Raw genomic sequence first — 15,742 nt, 5'->3', positions numbered from 1 at the left:
AGTACTATTTTAAGGCACCTAAAAAGCTCAGTTGTTCAGAACAGCAAAGGATGCTTTGGCCTGACTTCAGCTCCTCGCACCCTCTGGGACCAACCCATTCATTTCTTTGCTCAGGAAATCACTGCATAAGCTTTAGTCCCCACCCAAGCCTCTCCCGAGGACAGGAGGAGGGCTGCCGCAGGGCGAACTGAGGACAACAGAGCTTTGGTTGAAGCCTGCTGTGTCTTTCCCTAGCTGTCACTTGAGCATCTCTGAGCCTCAGTTTTCTTCAGCTGCAAAATAAATGGAGAATACTTATGTAAGAATCATGGGACAGAATACTCAAGCTCACAGCCTTGGGCTTGGTACTTTGCCAAGGCTCTGTGCAGGGTTGGAAAGAGTGAGAATTGAGTCTTGGTTTCTCTGGTTGGTGATGGGATACAAGGAAGTCTGAGTTTGATTATAGTATCCACCACTTATAACCTGTGTGCTTTTGAGTGAGTTATGCAACCTCTCTGTGCCCCTATTTCCTCCTCCTGAAGATGGAATTAACAGGACCCACAGCCTCTTAGCTGTGGGGTAAGAAGTATAATATAGGATGCCACTGCCATTCTAGGTCTTACTTGGCCCTTCCCAGGGGAACCTCACGAGTCTAGCTTTTCCGGGTGCTCTCGGGGATCTCTCCAGATGAGGAACCAGCCGAAGCAGCATAGCTGGGAAATGAGGGAAAGCCTCGAAGCTGGGCGGGGCAGGGACAATGATGCTCTGCCCACTAATAATAGCTAACGTCTGAGCGCTCCCTATGTACCAGACACTGAGAACTCTGCCCACACGGCCTGGGCCCCACTCCAGACTGTTTACTTTGGAATTTCTGGAGGCAGAGCCTACACACACACACACACACACACACACACATTTTTAAGTTATCTAGATGATCCAAATGTGAATCTGGAGTTAAGAACCACTGAAATTACAACCCTATGAGGAGAACTATGACACTCCCCTGCAACTGAAGAGTTAAAGCGAGGCTCAGAGACCCCGGGCAATGCCCTCAGTAGGCAGCAGCCGCCTCAGATCTCAGCCCTCAGCCACCTACCTGGTTTCCCTGCTCCTCCTTCACACCTGGCTTCTCCCAAACACCCCAACACTGCAGGGGTCCCTGAGGCTTATCAACCCACTCTAGGAAGATCTCTTTCTAGCTCCATTTCTGACTCACGGTCGACCTCCAGGAATTAAAGCAGCCTGAGAATGGAGGCTCACTTTCCCAGAACTGAAGGACGCAGCGATCCACAAAACAACTGGACCCAATTAAACAGACCACATGTTAATGACAGGAAACAACAGAGCTGGTGATCTTCACTGAGAGCGGCTGGCAGCCTTCAGGAAAGCTAGAAAGCAAACTTCAGGAGTTCTCAGGCCATCAAACCAGATGATGAGAGACTGAAAATTAAATCTCTCTTGTCTTGAGACTTCCCAGCCCTGTTGGGAAGGAGGGCAATCTTTAATCCATCATATATATCATCAATGAAGTTCAAGGTGCTTTCTCCCCAGACAGTCTCCCATTTGCTATCTCTCTATGTGACGTTTGAGACAAGCTACTAGTGAGATCTTTGTAGTCTTGCCTTTCCCATACTTCAGTCATTGGGCACTCTTTTTCTCTCAGTGGCTAAGCACCTAAACCTTGCTTCCACACTTCATTCTCCTCCTCTACCTCACGCTTCTGAGCTGTTGGCAAAGTCACTAGTCCTGACTTCAAAACACATTCACAAACTCCTCCTCTATGGCCATCTAGCCTGAGCCCCATCCCCTCTTATCTACATTATTCTAAAAAAATCTAAGCGGGTCAGCTTGCTGCCATGTTTGATACTACGCTGTCATTTCCAACAGAGGGAATACCCTGTTAAAAAGCAAAATAAGTCATGTCACTCAAGTTCAGTCAATGGCTCCCAGCTTACTCAGAATTAAATGCCAAGCAAGGTAAGCTGGATGTGGTGGTACACACACCTATCATCCTAGCACTTGGGAAGACCAGGCAGGAGACTCTCAAGTACAAAGACAACTTGGGCTACACAGTGAGACCCATTCTCAAAAAACCAGGGCAAATAAAATTAAAAAGTGAAACAACAACAACAACAAAACCCAGGCTACTATTGGCACAATGGCCAATAGGTCCCGCCCAACCATTCCACCATTCCTCTCTTACTCTCCCCATCATTGGTCCTTCCCAGCCACACTGGTGTTCCTTGGTGCCTTTGAAAGGTACCAGGAACCTGAAGCTGCCTTCCTCAGCCACACAGGGCTCTGGTGGCATTCCTTCTGTTGCCATGATCTGCAAGGCAAAGACCTTTACTTCTCCAGGTATTTAATTCATTCACCACCACTTAGAATAGAGCCCATCAGACAACAAGTGCTCAATAAATATTCACTGAATGAACAAATGGATGCACCCCAAACTGAACTTTCTCCTCACTCCTAGTGTAGAGTCCTTTCCACTAACTACCTTATCCCTTTTCAGGGACCTGATGTCTAGAAGACAGTAACTGGGACACTTGAGCCGATGCCTTTCAGAGGCAGCTCTAGCCCAAGGGGGCCTTGTCACCTGCTACTGTGCCAGCATAGCTCTGGCTTGCCCAGCTTGTCCTGGGAGGATGAAGTCCAGAACAACAGCTGCAAGCAATGTGTTTCCCAATAGTGTCCCATTTTACAACTTGATCCAGCCTGCAGCTCAGATGAGATGGAGAAGAAAATACCAGGGCCTAGATTTTCACAGAGGCAACTTTTTTTTTTCTCCTCTTGGATGTAAGTTCTGACTTCTCCAGGACATTTCATTGATTGTTCAACTTGGGATTTGGAGGATGGATAGGGGAAGAGGTACTCACAAGCGATGGGAATGGGGAAGGAGAGCTAGCGCCCTGGAGCACTAAGTGCCCTCCATGTCCCGGACCTTCAGAATTCCTGGCAGCTTGTCATCCTCAGTTACTCTCATTTTCCCTCCTTGTTGAAAAACCCACCCTGCCAACTGTAACAAACACAGCACTTAAAAATATCTCACTGGATTAGACAGCGCTGTCTTCTAAGCTCCTCACAATACCCGTCTCTGTCTCACATCGAATAAAGAAGGGTGTAGCTTAGTTCTGTTTTTCTCTAGCTGCTCCCCTGCTATAAATACCCTAGTCTGGAAGGGTGAGCTTCAAACACCGGCTGTATGAAGTCACCTCGGAGCAGGATCTTACCACATCGATGGCCTGCCAGGGGCTGGACACAGCTATCAAGCTGTTTAGGTCAGCCAAAAAGCACACAGAACTCATCCTTCTCAGAGAAGGAGGTGGGGTGAAGCCAAACTCTAAGTACAGTACTCAAAGTTCATGCTAATATAAAAAAGATGGCGTGCAGTCCTCCTACCCAGCTGGGTCTTCAGAGAGCACATCCAACTCCATCCTCGGCCATTTCTTTCCCCAGGATACTAATTACAGGGCTTGACCTTAGGAAAATGATTTCACAGTATTCTTGTGGGGTCCAGAAGCATGGTGAGAGACAGAAAGACCCTGGGAGAATCAATCTAGCCCAATGTCTTCATACCAGACAAAGAAAGAGATCCAAAATGATGGAGTGAGTCACTCCAGTCACATAGGGGGCAAGCTCCAGTCTGGAACTTTCTGGATCTAAATCCATAGTTCTCTGCACTGGATTGTTCTAGACACTTGCGCACATATATTATTTGTGCACATGTTTATTTGTGCTCAGTGTGAGCCTTTGCTTGGGTTTACTAGTACCATTCCTCATAGCAAATACTGGTGTTCATACTTTAGAAGACAGAAGCTAAAAATACAAAAAGAAAAAAAGCAACAATCAATCAAAAAATCCTAAAACTTTCAACCAAGGGACTAGAGGTGGTAGAACACTTGTTCAGCATGTACAAGGCCTTGGGTTGGACCCACATCATAATTTTTTTTTTCTTCAACAAAGCCTTGGACACAATTGTAGGGCTGTTTTTCCCAACTGAGGTCCAATGGAATCTCTCCCAACCAAAGCTTGGTATTTCTAGTACTTCAAGTTCAGTTTTCTTAGTTACTTTTTCTTTTCCTCTCACAAGACTCTTCTTAGCTCACTTTTAGGAACGAATATTCAAATCACTAACTACCAATAACTCGCTATGTACTTTTGTAACATCTTTCGGGAAGTTTTATGTTTGCCTCCCAAGTGATAAGAAAATTCTTCCTGTAACTGCAATAGGAAAAGGTCAAACACCAAAGTGATTGTCTAAGCTCTTGGTGATCTTTCACATTTTGCTGTCAGAAAAGTTCAGCTGGACCTAACAGAGTCCAATACTGACGGAAATGAGCTATCAAGTGGTTCAGCAATATAGCATTTAACATGGTTAAAAACCTTTATCCACTCTGGAAGCACCTTAAGCAAGAATTGAAAATGATCTAATTATCAGAATTGAGCTGTCACTTGATCAATCCTAAACTGAAAATTGAACATGTAGCTGATGCTTAAACCCAGAATAAAATAAAATAAGCCCCCTTTTAGGACCCTTTGATTTCATCTTGTTTCAGGCTGCTCCCTGCTTTTTGTGGTTGAGAATTCAGCTTTAAGGGCATTAAGTGCAGTGGCCTCTCACTTAACAAGTTTGCTGGTCCGCAACTCCCATGTTGAATTGAGATTGCTCTGGCCTGAAATGCTGCACTCAGGGCTACAAAAGAAATAACCAAGTCAGAAGCCAACTTTGACAAGAGCAGCAAAGCCAAGGGGTGATTTTTCACACTCCCTTGGCCTGAGTTTGCTGGGTTAAGGTCCTCCATTACTTCTACTGCTAGGACAGTAAATGGTGCATTTTTGAGGTCAAGTTTTCAATCAGTAAGAGGGAGTAATGAGCAATCTGGGGCTGTGGTTAAGATGAGCTGGGGAACAGACACACTCCATTTCTGAATTATATAAAAATAAGTTTTGGAAAACTCCTGTCCTGCACTCTGGCAGGCTTCTTAACATCTGGATAAAAGATGTGGGAAATTTCCCCTCTTTTCCTGTGTTATCTACCCAGCTCCTCCTTGTGATGTATCTGAGTCTCCCAGCCAAGCAGGGTTACTCGTTGTTCCCCAACACACATTCCAGATCTTTTTCATACTGTTCCTCTGAGCCCTGAGCCCGGTACCTACCTCCTCTTTCTTACCACAGCTGTCTGCTGAGCTCACAGCCCATATCCTTTAGAAGCAGCCCTCACTCCTTCCTACCCTCCTTGGCCAGAACTCACTTCTATCCTCCTTTGTGCTTTCCCATCACCAAAAGCTTTGAGCTCCCCGCTCATGGGCTAGAAACTTTATGCAACTTTCAGAAACATGGGGAGGGTCAATGAAGTAATTCAACACAAATCACCAGGATGGATGACTGCATGCAGGAAATGCCTCACTGTCAGAAGCGGTGACAACAAACTTCTGTGCAGCCATCCACGTGCATGCCTTACTGTCCCTACTAAATTGTGAAGGACTTGACAGGTAAGAACCCCGGCCCTTCTCCTAACTCTCTCCTTTACCTTATATGTAGCTGGCCCTCAGTAAGTAGATTAATGAGGCTGGCGTGGCATTTCTCAGACTTATGTGGACTGTTTCCCAATGGACTCCACCCAGTCCAGCAAGAGGTCCAAAGCAACCAAAGCTGCAAAACCATTTAGACCTTTTGAAAAACAAGCAAGATGACCACAACGTGTTTAAAAGATGGGCAGGCAAGCAAAACACCTGGACATTGCTATGGCCCTAGACCTTGGTGGCTGCAATAAACCAGATCCAATACCCACAGAACAACAGTTCCTGGGAAACCTAGCACTTTGCACCTGCACCATCACTGGCATCCTGGCAGCAGTGGACATGTGCTCAGAGGTTAAAGTCCTGTCTCCCCGCCAGATCATCTTGTTCTTGGGACAACAGAGCTAGAGCTGAGCGGGGATGATAGCACTTCTTCCAGAGTCCCTTAATTTCTTCCTTCCTCCATATGAAGGTGTTACTCATCAAGGAGAGCCTTGTGACTAATACTTGTTCCCTGAGATTTGGGTCAGGCTCCTATCTTGCACAAGAAGCTCCTACTCTAGCAAAAGTGAACCAAATCTATGCACTCAACACAAATCTGTAAAAAAAAATGATGGTAATGAGAATATTTTATGAGAAACATAATGCAACAAAGTTCCTACCAAAAATGCTAAGTAAATCTTCCCAAGCATCCCATGAGTCCTATCTTAGCGATCAGTGTTTCTAAAGCTGCGCAGGAGATATCTATAAATGTCTGCAGACATTTTTTGATTTTCACAACTGGTATGTGTGTGGGGGGGATATAATTAATGCATCCCCCCTAAGTACAAGATAACCCCATGATAAAAAGAAAACTCTAATTGGGTACCAATGGTTTATACCTATTAGCTACTCAGGAGGCTGAGATCTGAGGACTGAGGTTTGAAACCGACCTGGGTAGAAATGCTGTGAGACTCTTATTTCCAATTAGGCAGTAAAAAGCTGAAAGTGGAGCTGTGGCTCAAGTGGTCAAGTGGCAGCCTTCAGTTACAAAGCTAAGGGACAGTGCCTAGGCCCTGACTTCAAGCCCCAGGATGTGAATGCATGCGTGTGTGTGTGTGTATGTGTGTGTGTGTGTGTGTGTGTGTGTGTGTGTGTGTGTGTGTGTGTTGTGATTAGCTTGAGGACACAAGTCAGTAACAGGCAAAGCAACCTGTGGCCCAACCCAGACCCCAAAGCCAGAAGGGCACTTCAGCACTGGGCTATGCTGAGTCCTTCTCACCTGGGCTCCTAGCATGGGGATACTGTCAGCAGCTGCACACTATGGAGGATTCAGAAGAAGTTAATACCCTCTTCAGTAGGACTCTTCAGCCAATTTCAAGGCACATACGCTGAGGTCCCCTAGACCTTGGATTAAATGCAGGGCTATATTTGAGACTGGATGGTCCTGCCTACCAGGGAGCATCACTGTAGCAGTTCTACAGCTTTTCCATTCAGTTGGGTGTATTGATTGCCCAGCAGCTGTCACTTGTAAGACTCCCTGGGCAGCAAAGCTCCATTCCCCTTCCAGTAGCGGCAATGATGGCTCCTTCAAATCAATGCCACCTCCAGGGTATGCTCCCTGAGTTGGGAAGGTCTTCTTTGGCTTGACAAGTTTTAAGTGCCTGGACATAGTAAGCAAACACAATCTATAAGCAGTAATGCCTGGTTGTGAATGTGACCCTCACTGCTATTTGAAGAGGATCAAATACTCACCTATTCTTTGCTACTTTTGAGTCTGTGATTCTGCACAGGTAAAACATGGGCTTGGGGTTTGAACAACATTAACTGAGACCTGGTCCAGCCATTGAGCTGTGAATTCTGGGCTCCCAGAGGCCTGACTGTGAACAGACATCCCATTCACAGGATTTGTAATGGGTACCCGGCAAGAACCCAAATGAGCAAAACTTCCGAGCTCAGTCCTTCTGTTGGTTTACTGCCAGATTTCTCCTGTGAAATCTACCCAGGGTCCTGCACACTAAAAAATCTCCTCCCAACCAAAGACACCCACTTCTAACAGCTTACTTCTCATAGAGGGCCTTGGGGATCAACTAGTTGAATGATGTCCCTATGGGTTGGTTATCCCCCAGAATGCTGCTTCCGATCATTAAGAACAACTTGAGCTGGGCACTGGTGGCTTTCACCTGTACTCCTAGCTACTCAGGAGGCTGAGATACGAGGATCAGTTTGCAAAGGCAGCCCAGGGAGGAAAGTCCGTGAGATTCTTATCTCCAATTTTCCACCAGAAAACTGGAAGTGGAGCTATGGCTTAAAGTGTCAGAGTGCTAGCCTTGAGCAGAAAAGCTCAGGGACAGTGCCCAGGCCCTGAGTTCAAGACCCATGACAAGGACCACCACCACCACCACCACTAGCAGCAGCAGAACAACTTGAATTTCTCTACTTGGATAAAGGGGGAAAGTGCTTCCAACAGTCAAAGGAACTGAAGTAACCAATCTGGGAATTAAAGCAGGTTGTAGGCAGGTTCTATCATCTGCTGACAAATATTTCCAGGAACCCCTATTATGTGTTAGCCACGGTGTGAGATTTAGAGGAGCCAGCAAAGCCTGTGAGGTCACAGTTGGATGGGAGAGATAGAGAAGCAGGAAATGATTCAAGAGCATGCCCTGGGTGCTGTGGAAACTTCACACAGGGCTTGCTCTTCCAGCAGGGGGTGGGGAAACTGGGCAATGCTTTCTGGAGGAAGTTGAACAACCCTGGCTTGTTCTTCTACCTTAAGACTGGGCTTGCCCTTCTCAAGCAAGTAAGAAAGAAAAAAACAAACAAACTAGTAGTAACTTTTCATTCGCAAAGCTTGCTCTGTTTCACTTTTACCAGCTCCTTCAGTTTCAGCAAAATAGTCAAAGAGAAGGGGAGCAACCCTCCTCCCTCAGACTACCCAGGTGTGGAAACTGATTAAACAGAACCCACAGCTCAATTAACCCTTGCTCCTTCAGCTGATTATCTCAGTGGAAATCCGTCTTCCATCTCCTTGATAAATGAATGTTACAGCCAGAGAGTTTTCAGGCCTGCTTGCAATGCAGGCCTTTTACTTCCTGGCTGCAAATGAGATGTTGAGACTTGCCTCAGCTGGTGAATAGAGAATAATTTTTTTTAAGTCCTCAGTCTCTAGTTGTGGCTCAGAGGTCCTTCTACAAAAGTATTGATACGATTGGTTATTATTAATGGACATCAGAAAGGCCTTCTTCCTGCATGGTCATTTAAATGAGCTTGTCTCCTTTGCTCCTTTACTGGATTACAAATTTTTTTTTATCATAGGAGGGCTCCACACTATCGGTTAATAGTACTTTTAACATTATAATGGGCACAGAATCAGTACCAAGTGCTTGTTGAATGAAATTGTTAGTATGATCTCAATCTTCATACCATCCATGAGCTACACACTCTTATCACCCATTTTACAGATGACAAAATTGATGGTTAGAGTGGTGAAGAAATTTGCTGCAGGTCACTCATCAATTTTATGGTGTGTGTGTGTGTGTGTGTGTGTGTGTGTGTGTGTGTGTGTGTGTGTGTGTGTGTGTGTGTGTGTGTGTGTGTGTGTGTGTGTGTGTGTTGGTACTGGGGATTAAACTCATGGCTCTGTCCCTAGCTTTTTCACTCAGGGATAGTGCTCTACTACTAGAGCCACAGTGCTGCTTCTGGCTCTTTGATTAATTGGGGATAAGAAAGAGTGTGGAGGATCTGTCTACCAGACTTTTCTGCCCATAATCCTCGGATCTCAGTCTCCTGAGTAGCTAGGTATACAGGCATGAGCCATCAGTACCCAGCTATCCAATCCATCCATCTAAGTAGTAGAGGTAAGCTTCAAACCCTTATCCTTGCCCCTATAACAGAGCCCCCCTCCTGTGCTCTCTGTGCACTGTTTTGGAGTGAGAACATTATCACCAGTAGCCTATCATTTAACTGACACTATAGGAAGTGAAAAGGATTTGCTCAAATTCCATGGACTCTCACGAAAAATGGCCAGGAAGAAACCTGGAAGTGATGTTCTTTGTCAAATCTACATACAGAGTTCCTTGAGAATGAGAGAGAAGGATGGAGGGAGGGGGAAAGGAGAGGTTTCCCTTTGCTGCCAGCTCCCTGTTTATAAATACTCCATTAAAGTGGTTTCTCTGCCTCCCACAAGGAAGCCATGAATATGTCATGATTTAATGGCATCGCCTGGGATCTGAAACATCAGTACCAAATGGGCAACAATATTATATAACTCCTGCTGCTCTGTGAAGCTGGGATCGTGTTTTATAAACACTACAGAACTTTTATCATCCATCTTGGCTGAGCAAAACCATATTTGTGTGGCATTCTGCGTAATGGACAGGAATAGATGGATCAGGTCTCTTAAAGTCCCGGCTGGAAGATGTTAAAAGTTTAAGAGCCCCATAGAGCTGAGTCAAATGCATGTGACCATGCTGTATAATTAGCAGGCATAACAACAATAAATATATAATTTAAGGGGAAGACCAGCAGGACAAGAATACTAAGCAGCACTCTCTTTCCCATACGTAGCCATTTCCCAGTTGCGCTTCAGCTGTGTAAACTGTCTCTCTGCCGGCAGTGGGGCAATTTCAATATTAAAAAAAAAAAAAAAAGTTCTGTGAGTCTCCATTCCTTCCCTAAGCAGTTGATACTTCCCTCTGAACCAGCTTTCAGGCATATGCAATTCACTGCTCTTCTTATTAAACATTCATTTCACTTTGTCTAAAAGGACAATAGGTAGAGCCACCTCTAGTTTCCATGTATGAGAAATGAGTGTCCACCATGCCTGAAACAGAGTTCCTCGGAGGCCAGACAATGCTCAGAGGAAGGCATTTTGGCTCTGAGCATCTGGGGAGTGCTGCTGTCTACCACATGGGGAATCCTGCAGCCTTGACCCACCATGTTGACTTGAGGAGAGGTCAAAGCATGAGGTCAAACTGGGCATCAGTGGCTCATGCCAGTAATCCTAGCCACTCAGCAGGCTGAGATCTGAGGATCCCAGTCCAAAGCCAGCCTAGACAGAAAAGTCCATGAGACTCTTATCTCCCATTGACCAGCAAAAAAGCCAGAAGCAGAGGTATGGTTTAACTGGTAGAGCACCAGTCTTGAGTGGATAAAGATAAGGGAGAGTGCTCTTGCCCTGAGTTCAAACCCAAGTACCAAGACCAAAAAGATTCAATTTTAAAAAATAGCCTATAAAGAAAAAACCCAAGAGATGCTGCCCTCAATAAGAAATGCTCTTTGGCTGGATGGTTTTCCCAGAAAAGCACCTGTTTTTGTTTTGTTTTGTTTTGTTTAGCAATCTAACCACTTTGCATTTTCAGGCTACCCTGGAGAGACAGCTGCTCTCCCTGGCCTCGATTTGCAGTTAGAAAACACTCCAGTGTGGAGGGCACCAGCAGGGGATGGGGCTGACAGGCACACTGGTGTTTGATTTTTCTACCCTGCACCATAGTTCCTTCTTTAGTGTACTTTGGTTTGTAGGGTTAGAGCTTTAGTACTTTATTTTTCCCCTTTACATCTTCCAGATCAGTGCCGGGATCTTCTTTCCACCAAAAGTATAACATTCTTCCCTGGCATTGTGATAACCAGATGGAAATCCCCTGGCCCTTCACTTCCTCTTCTGGAGCTAGTGTTCCAGGCTTTGATAACCCCAATTTAAAGGGCAAAGCATAATTACCAGCTGTGACATCATCAGTTGATCTTATGGACTGACCTCCATTCTGACTTAAGAGGAAGAAAATTCAAAGGCAAATGCTTTCCCATTGCAGGCATGTCCTGTGGCAGGGCCAGGATTAAAGCAAGGCATGTCACAGGAAAGTCAGGTAGGTACTAAAGAATATCTTTATTCTTTATTCGACTTGCATGTCAATTGCTCTCCTTGGACTAAACTGGGTCCCCTCCACAGGGGGGCTAGAAGCTGGAAGTCTCTCTGGAGCACACCACAGTTCCAATTCCAGGTTCATCACTTAGTATTTGTGTAAGATGTTGAGCGGCTTACCTAAGTGTTCCAGGATCTTATTCCCTCATCTGTATAATGGTGTAACACATTTACTCTGTCTTCACTAGGCAATCAACACAGAAGACTTCTTTCTGTGATCTTGGAAGGTGTAGGAATTTCTCCCCACTAGCGAACAAGCAGTTCTGCAGCAGACACCCTACAGTGTCCTCTAGTTCAATTCAAGCTGACACTCTATGCCCGGCCATAGCATCACACTGCACAGGTCCAGGGATCCACCCTCAAGACTGCTCCCTTTAGATGCCAATTGAAAACTTCAGGTTGTTTTACCTGTGCCCCAGACATGACTGGCTCTAAATCAGGACTCAGGGAAACACTTCCCAGCTATTGACTTATAATAAAGGATATGACAAAGAATCCAGATGAAGAGATGCATGGACTAAGGTAAGGAAGAAGGAATGCCACCCTCCAGGAACCTATGAAGCTCTAACCTTTGGGGTTTTTATGGAGACCTCATTATACATGCATGACTGATTAAATTCTTGGCTATTTGTGAACAACTTAACCTTCTGCCTCGTTTCCCTTCCCTGGAGTTTTGGGGTGTGGAGTTAAAAGTACCAACCCTCTGAAGTCCTGCCTTGGTCTTTCTGGAGACTTTGCTCATCCTGAAGTCCTCCTTTACCTAGTGGTGGCCAGCTCTCAGTCCACCTATTGGTATATGAAAAACACTATCACTTTGGAAGATTTTAGGACTCAGATGCCAGGAAGCATGGACTGAGACCAGATACATATTTCACAATATCACACTACCAAAGAGGTTGTTAACATATAAAAGTAGCTAATATATCAAGTGCTAAGAAGAGTGACTAACACATTAAGTGCTGTTTTACGTCTTGGCGATTGTGATTATGTTTAACCACATTTGAATGTGGTTCCCTTTATGCCATTCCAGGATCCACCTGGATGGCCTCTTCCACTGCCTGCTTATTTGCCACTGAAAGCTGTACCCAAAATGGGTTTTCCAATTAGATAACAAGGATGTCTAACGACAGTCCTTTCCACATGATTTATGGTGGCCAGCTCTTGAACTGAAGCTTGATAGACAGCATGCTGTTGAGTGTGTCACACCTAGCCTTAACCAGGATGAAGGTCAAGTTACTTTGCCAGGGAGTTCCTTGGCCAGGAAGCCATGCCATCCTTTGGAGAAGGGCAACTCCTCAACAGTTCCTTCCCCAGACTTGAAACCACACTATTGTCCGTTCCCCCTCCCTCCCCCAGCTCATCTGCATGTGGTGTACTGCATGGTTTACTGCATCCTCCCTCCTGGAAAGCTCAACATGTTGTGCATTTCAGTTGTTCACAAAGTTTTTAATCAACTGCTCACCAGATAAAGGACAGCTTGGGAAATTTAGTGTCTGGAGCACACACGCAAGATACATGGCTCCCTTCCTGAGAAGAGGATAGAGGATCCTCCAGGTTTCATTACCTCTGGGCACACAGTAATAAGAACCCACCACTAAGCATCTATCTGGATGTCTCCGCTGAGGGGCGTGGCTCCCTGCATCCTTCAGCCCCATGAAGGCCATGGCAAAGCACCAGGCTCTGGGCTTGACACTCTCCCCCTGCCCATCCCACTTATCCAAGGCCTAGGTATTGGAGTTCAGATTGATCCTTCGGCTGAGCCACTGGGAGAACCAATTGCTCTCCCGACTGTTCCGGAAAACCAGCAACCCGTGGCCAAAGCAAATCGCGTAAACTAGAACAGGATGGTAAGCTTCACTTGGTGAGGGGTTCAGGAATGACTCGAGCCAAAGGCCCAATAAATGAAGACCTAGAAAGTGACAACGCCACGCCGAACTGGATGGAGAAGCGCGATTTTATCTTTCAAATGTCAGCCACTCCAAATACTTTCTGACCAAAGCCATTTAATGAACTCCTTCATCCTCAGACCTAACATTTGTCTCTCAGTGTTCCAGAACACCACGCTGCTTGGTCCCAGGAAATTGGCTCCCAGAGTAACTCACATCCCACCCGTGGATCAAGGCCCCATGGCGCACTTACCGTTGGCGTTCTTGCCGCAGATGAGGTGCTCGTAGGGCTGCAGGACGCCCCACAGCTCCGCATCGTTGTTGATGACCATCTCCAAGGCTTCCGCAGATACCTCTCCACCTCCCGCCCCTCCACCGCCGCCACCGTCGGGGCTCTGGCTGGCCAACACCCTGGCCCGGATCTCCTCCACCAGGTTCTCCATGCAGGCGGTGAGCGAGATGGCTGCGTACTCGTGGATGCGCACGGAGATGCGAGTGTCCACCATCCAGCGGAAGAAACGGCCCACGGAGAAGGTGAGGCCGCAGCGGGCCGACTTGCCCCGCCGCAGCCCGTCGCCCGCGCTCATGCTGTACAACGACAGCGCCTTGACGGCGGCCAGCGCGCAGCTCTCGGCCAGCGCCCAGCTGTGCACCAGGCGCACGGCGCTCTGCACCTCGAAGCGGGTGCACTTGGCGTGCAGCACGCTCAGGCGCTGTGCCTCGCGGGCCACGCGGATGAGCGCCCGGCGCAGCAGCCCCGCCAGGCGCCGCACCGCCTCGGAGGAGAAGGCGGGCATCCGCCGGCCCCCGCCGGCGCCTTTGCGGAGTACCCGGGCCACGTCTCCCTCGGTCCAGGGGAACTCCTCCAGCTCGGGGAGCCGCGGGCAGCGCGAGAAGAGGTCGGCCACTTCGGGATCCTCGGGCAGCACCGTGTTCACCGTGTCCCAGCTGTTGTGGCGACTGTTCATGGAGCCCGAGTAGCACCACCAGGCCGCCCCGCGGTGCTGCTGCGCCGAAGAGTTGAGCGCCTGCGAGTTGGACTTGGAGGACGACAGGCTGAGCGAGCGGCACGAGTCCCCCGCCCCATACCCGGAGTCCAAGGTCAAGTCCTCCAGCGTTTTCAAAGTGGAGCTGTACGTCCCGGCCATGGGAGCCTGCCGCGGGCGGCCTCGCCGATCCGGGGTCGGGGGCGCTCACCACTCCATGGCCTCCTCCTCCTCCTCGCCCCAACTGGGCAGAGGGCGAGCTCTAGGCTCTCCCCGGAGTCCCGGGACTCGGAGGCTGCATCGCCGGCCCGCCCGGCGGCGGCGGCGAGAAGGCCGGCGAGGTTCGCCGCGAGCCGGAGCGCCACGCACCCCGCGGGGTGCCCGACGCGGAGCTGTCAGTGGAATGGTTCCCCGCCGCGCCTCCCGGGCACTCGTCCTGGTCCACCTCCACTTCCCGCCCGCCGAACGTCCGTCTTCCAAAGACAAGGGATCCCCGGGAGAACGAGGCGGCGGTAGCCGGAGGAGGCGGCGCGGGGCGCGGAGCGCTGGGGCGCGGAGCGAGTCCCGCACCAGCCGGCGTGAAAAGCTCTCAGCAAACTTCTGCACTAAGGCCGGCCGCCGTCCCCACAGCTGGGTACCCCGCCGCGGCCCGCATGCAAATAACTCAGGCCGGCCGGCCAATCACCGACCGCGACGGGAAGGGGCTGCACCAATGATCTCTGAGGGGGGCGGAAACTATGTAGATTTCCACCCCCCTCCTCCCTATTCTCCCCCCCCCTCGCCGCGGGTGAAACCCCGCGGAGGCGGAGGCGGGGCGGGAGGCCCGGCGTGGAGGGTAGCGTCTGGGAGGATGGGGGCGGGGCGAGAGGGCCGCCGAGGAGGTGGGGAAGCGGGGACTCGGGAGTGTGTGTGTGGGGGGGGGGGGGGAGGCGGGGGACTCCAATCGAAGAGAAAACCCCGTGTGCTGCCCTGTAGGCGTCGGGCAACGCTCTCTGCCGTCGAGCGTCCCAGTGCTGGGGGGCGGGTGGGGGTGGGGAGGCCGGGGAGGGGACCCAGGCCGGGCCCCTCACCTCTCCCCTAGACTCTGCCAGGCCCCTCCTGCTTTCCGAGATGAAAGGCACTGTGGCTTTCAGGGGGAGAAATCCGTCTGGTTTTCTTTACGTGGCCATTCGGCTCCAATCAGAGCGGGATTTCTTCTTAACCTGGGTTGGGGAAAATAGCCGGGCTCCAGACGAGTGGGATCCCCTGCTCCCCGCCTCCTCCTCCCCTCCCCCTGCTCCTCCTCCCCCTCCTCCCCCTCCTCCTCCTCCTCCTCCTCCTCCCCTCTTCCCCCTCCCCCTCCCCCCTCCCCCTCCTCCCACACCCCGTTTTCCCAGTATTACTTTGGAGGGAGAGCCCCCAACCTATCCATTCACAAAGGAACCCCGTTTACCTCTGCAGATAACTTGCGCTCGCCGTCGAGGGCGCCCCCCC

The 15,742-nt window shown here is 49.1% G+C and overlaps 1 protein-coding gene across 1 annotated transcript in view; it reads right to left on the bottom strand.

Moving 5' to 3' along the window:
• The window catches only part of Abtb2 (ankyrin repeat and BTB domain containing 2), a 166,087-nt gene extending 151,203 nt beyond the window's left edge, over window positions 1–14,884 (bottom strand). The window contains exon 1 of the mRNA XM_070032617.1: window positions 13,537–14,884. Within this exon, the coding sequence (XP_069888718.1) occupies window positions 13,537–14,431 (895 nt within the window). The 5' untranslated portion in view covers window positions 14,432–14,884. The remainder of the gene's footprint in view (window positions 1–13,536) is intronic.
• Window positions 14,885–15,742: the final 858 nt, after the last annotated feature.

This window comes from Dipodomys merriami, unplaced genomic scaffold, assembly GCF_024711535.1.
Source record: "Dipodomys merriami isolate MVZ:Mamm:240054 unplaced genomic scaffold, mDipMer1.0.p SCAF_21, whole genome shotgun sequence".
NCBI lineage: Eukaryota > Metazoa > Chordata > Mammalia > Rodentia > Heteromyidae > Dipodomys > Dipodomys merriami.
Note: the sequence above shows the minus strand (reverse complement) of the source record. Positions and strands in the feature narration are given on the sequence as shown.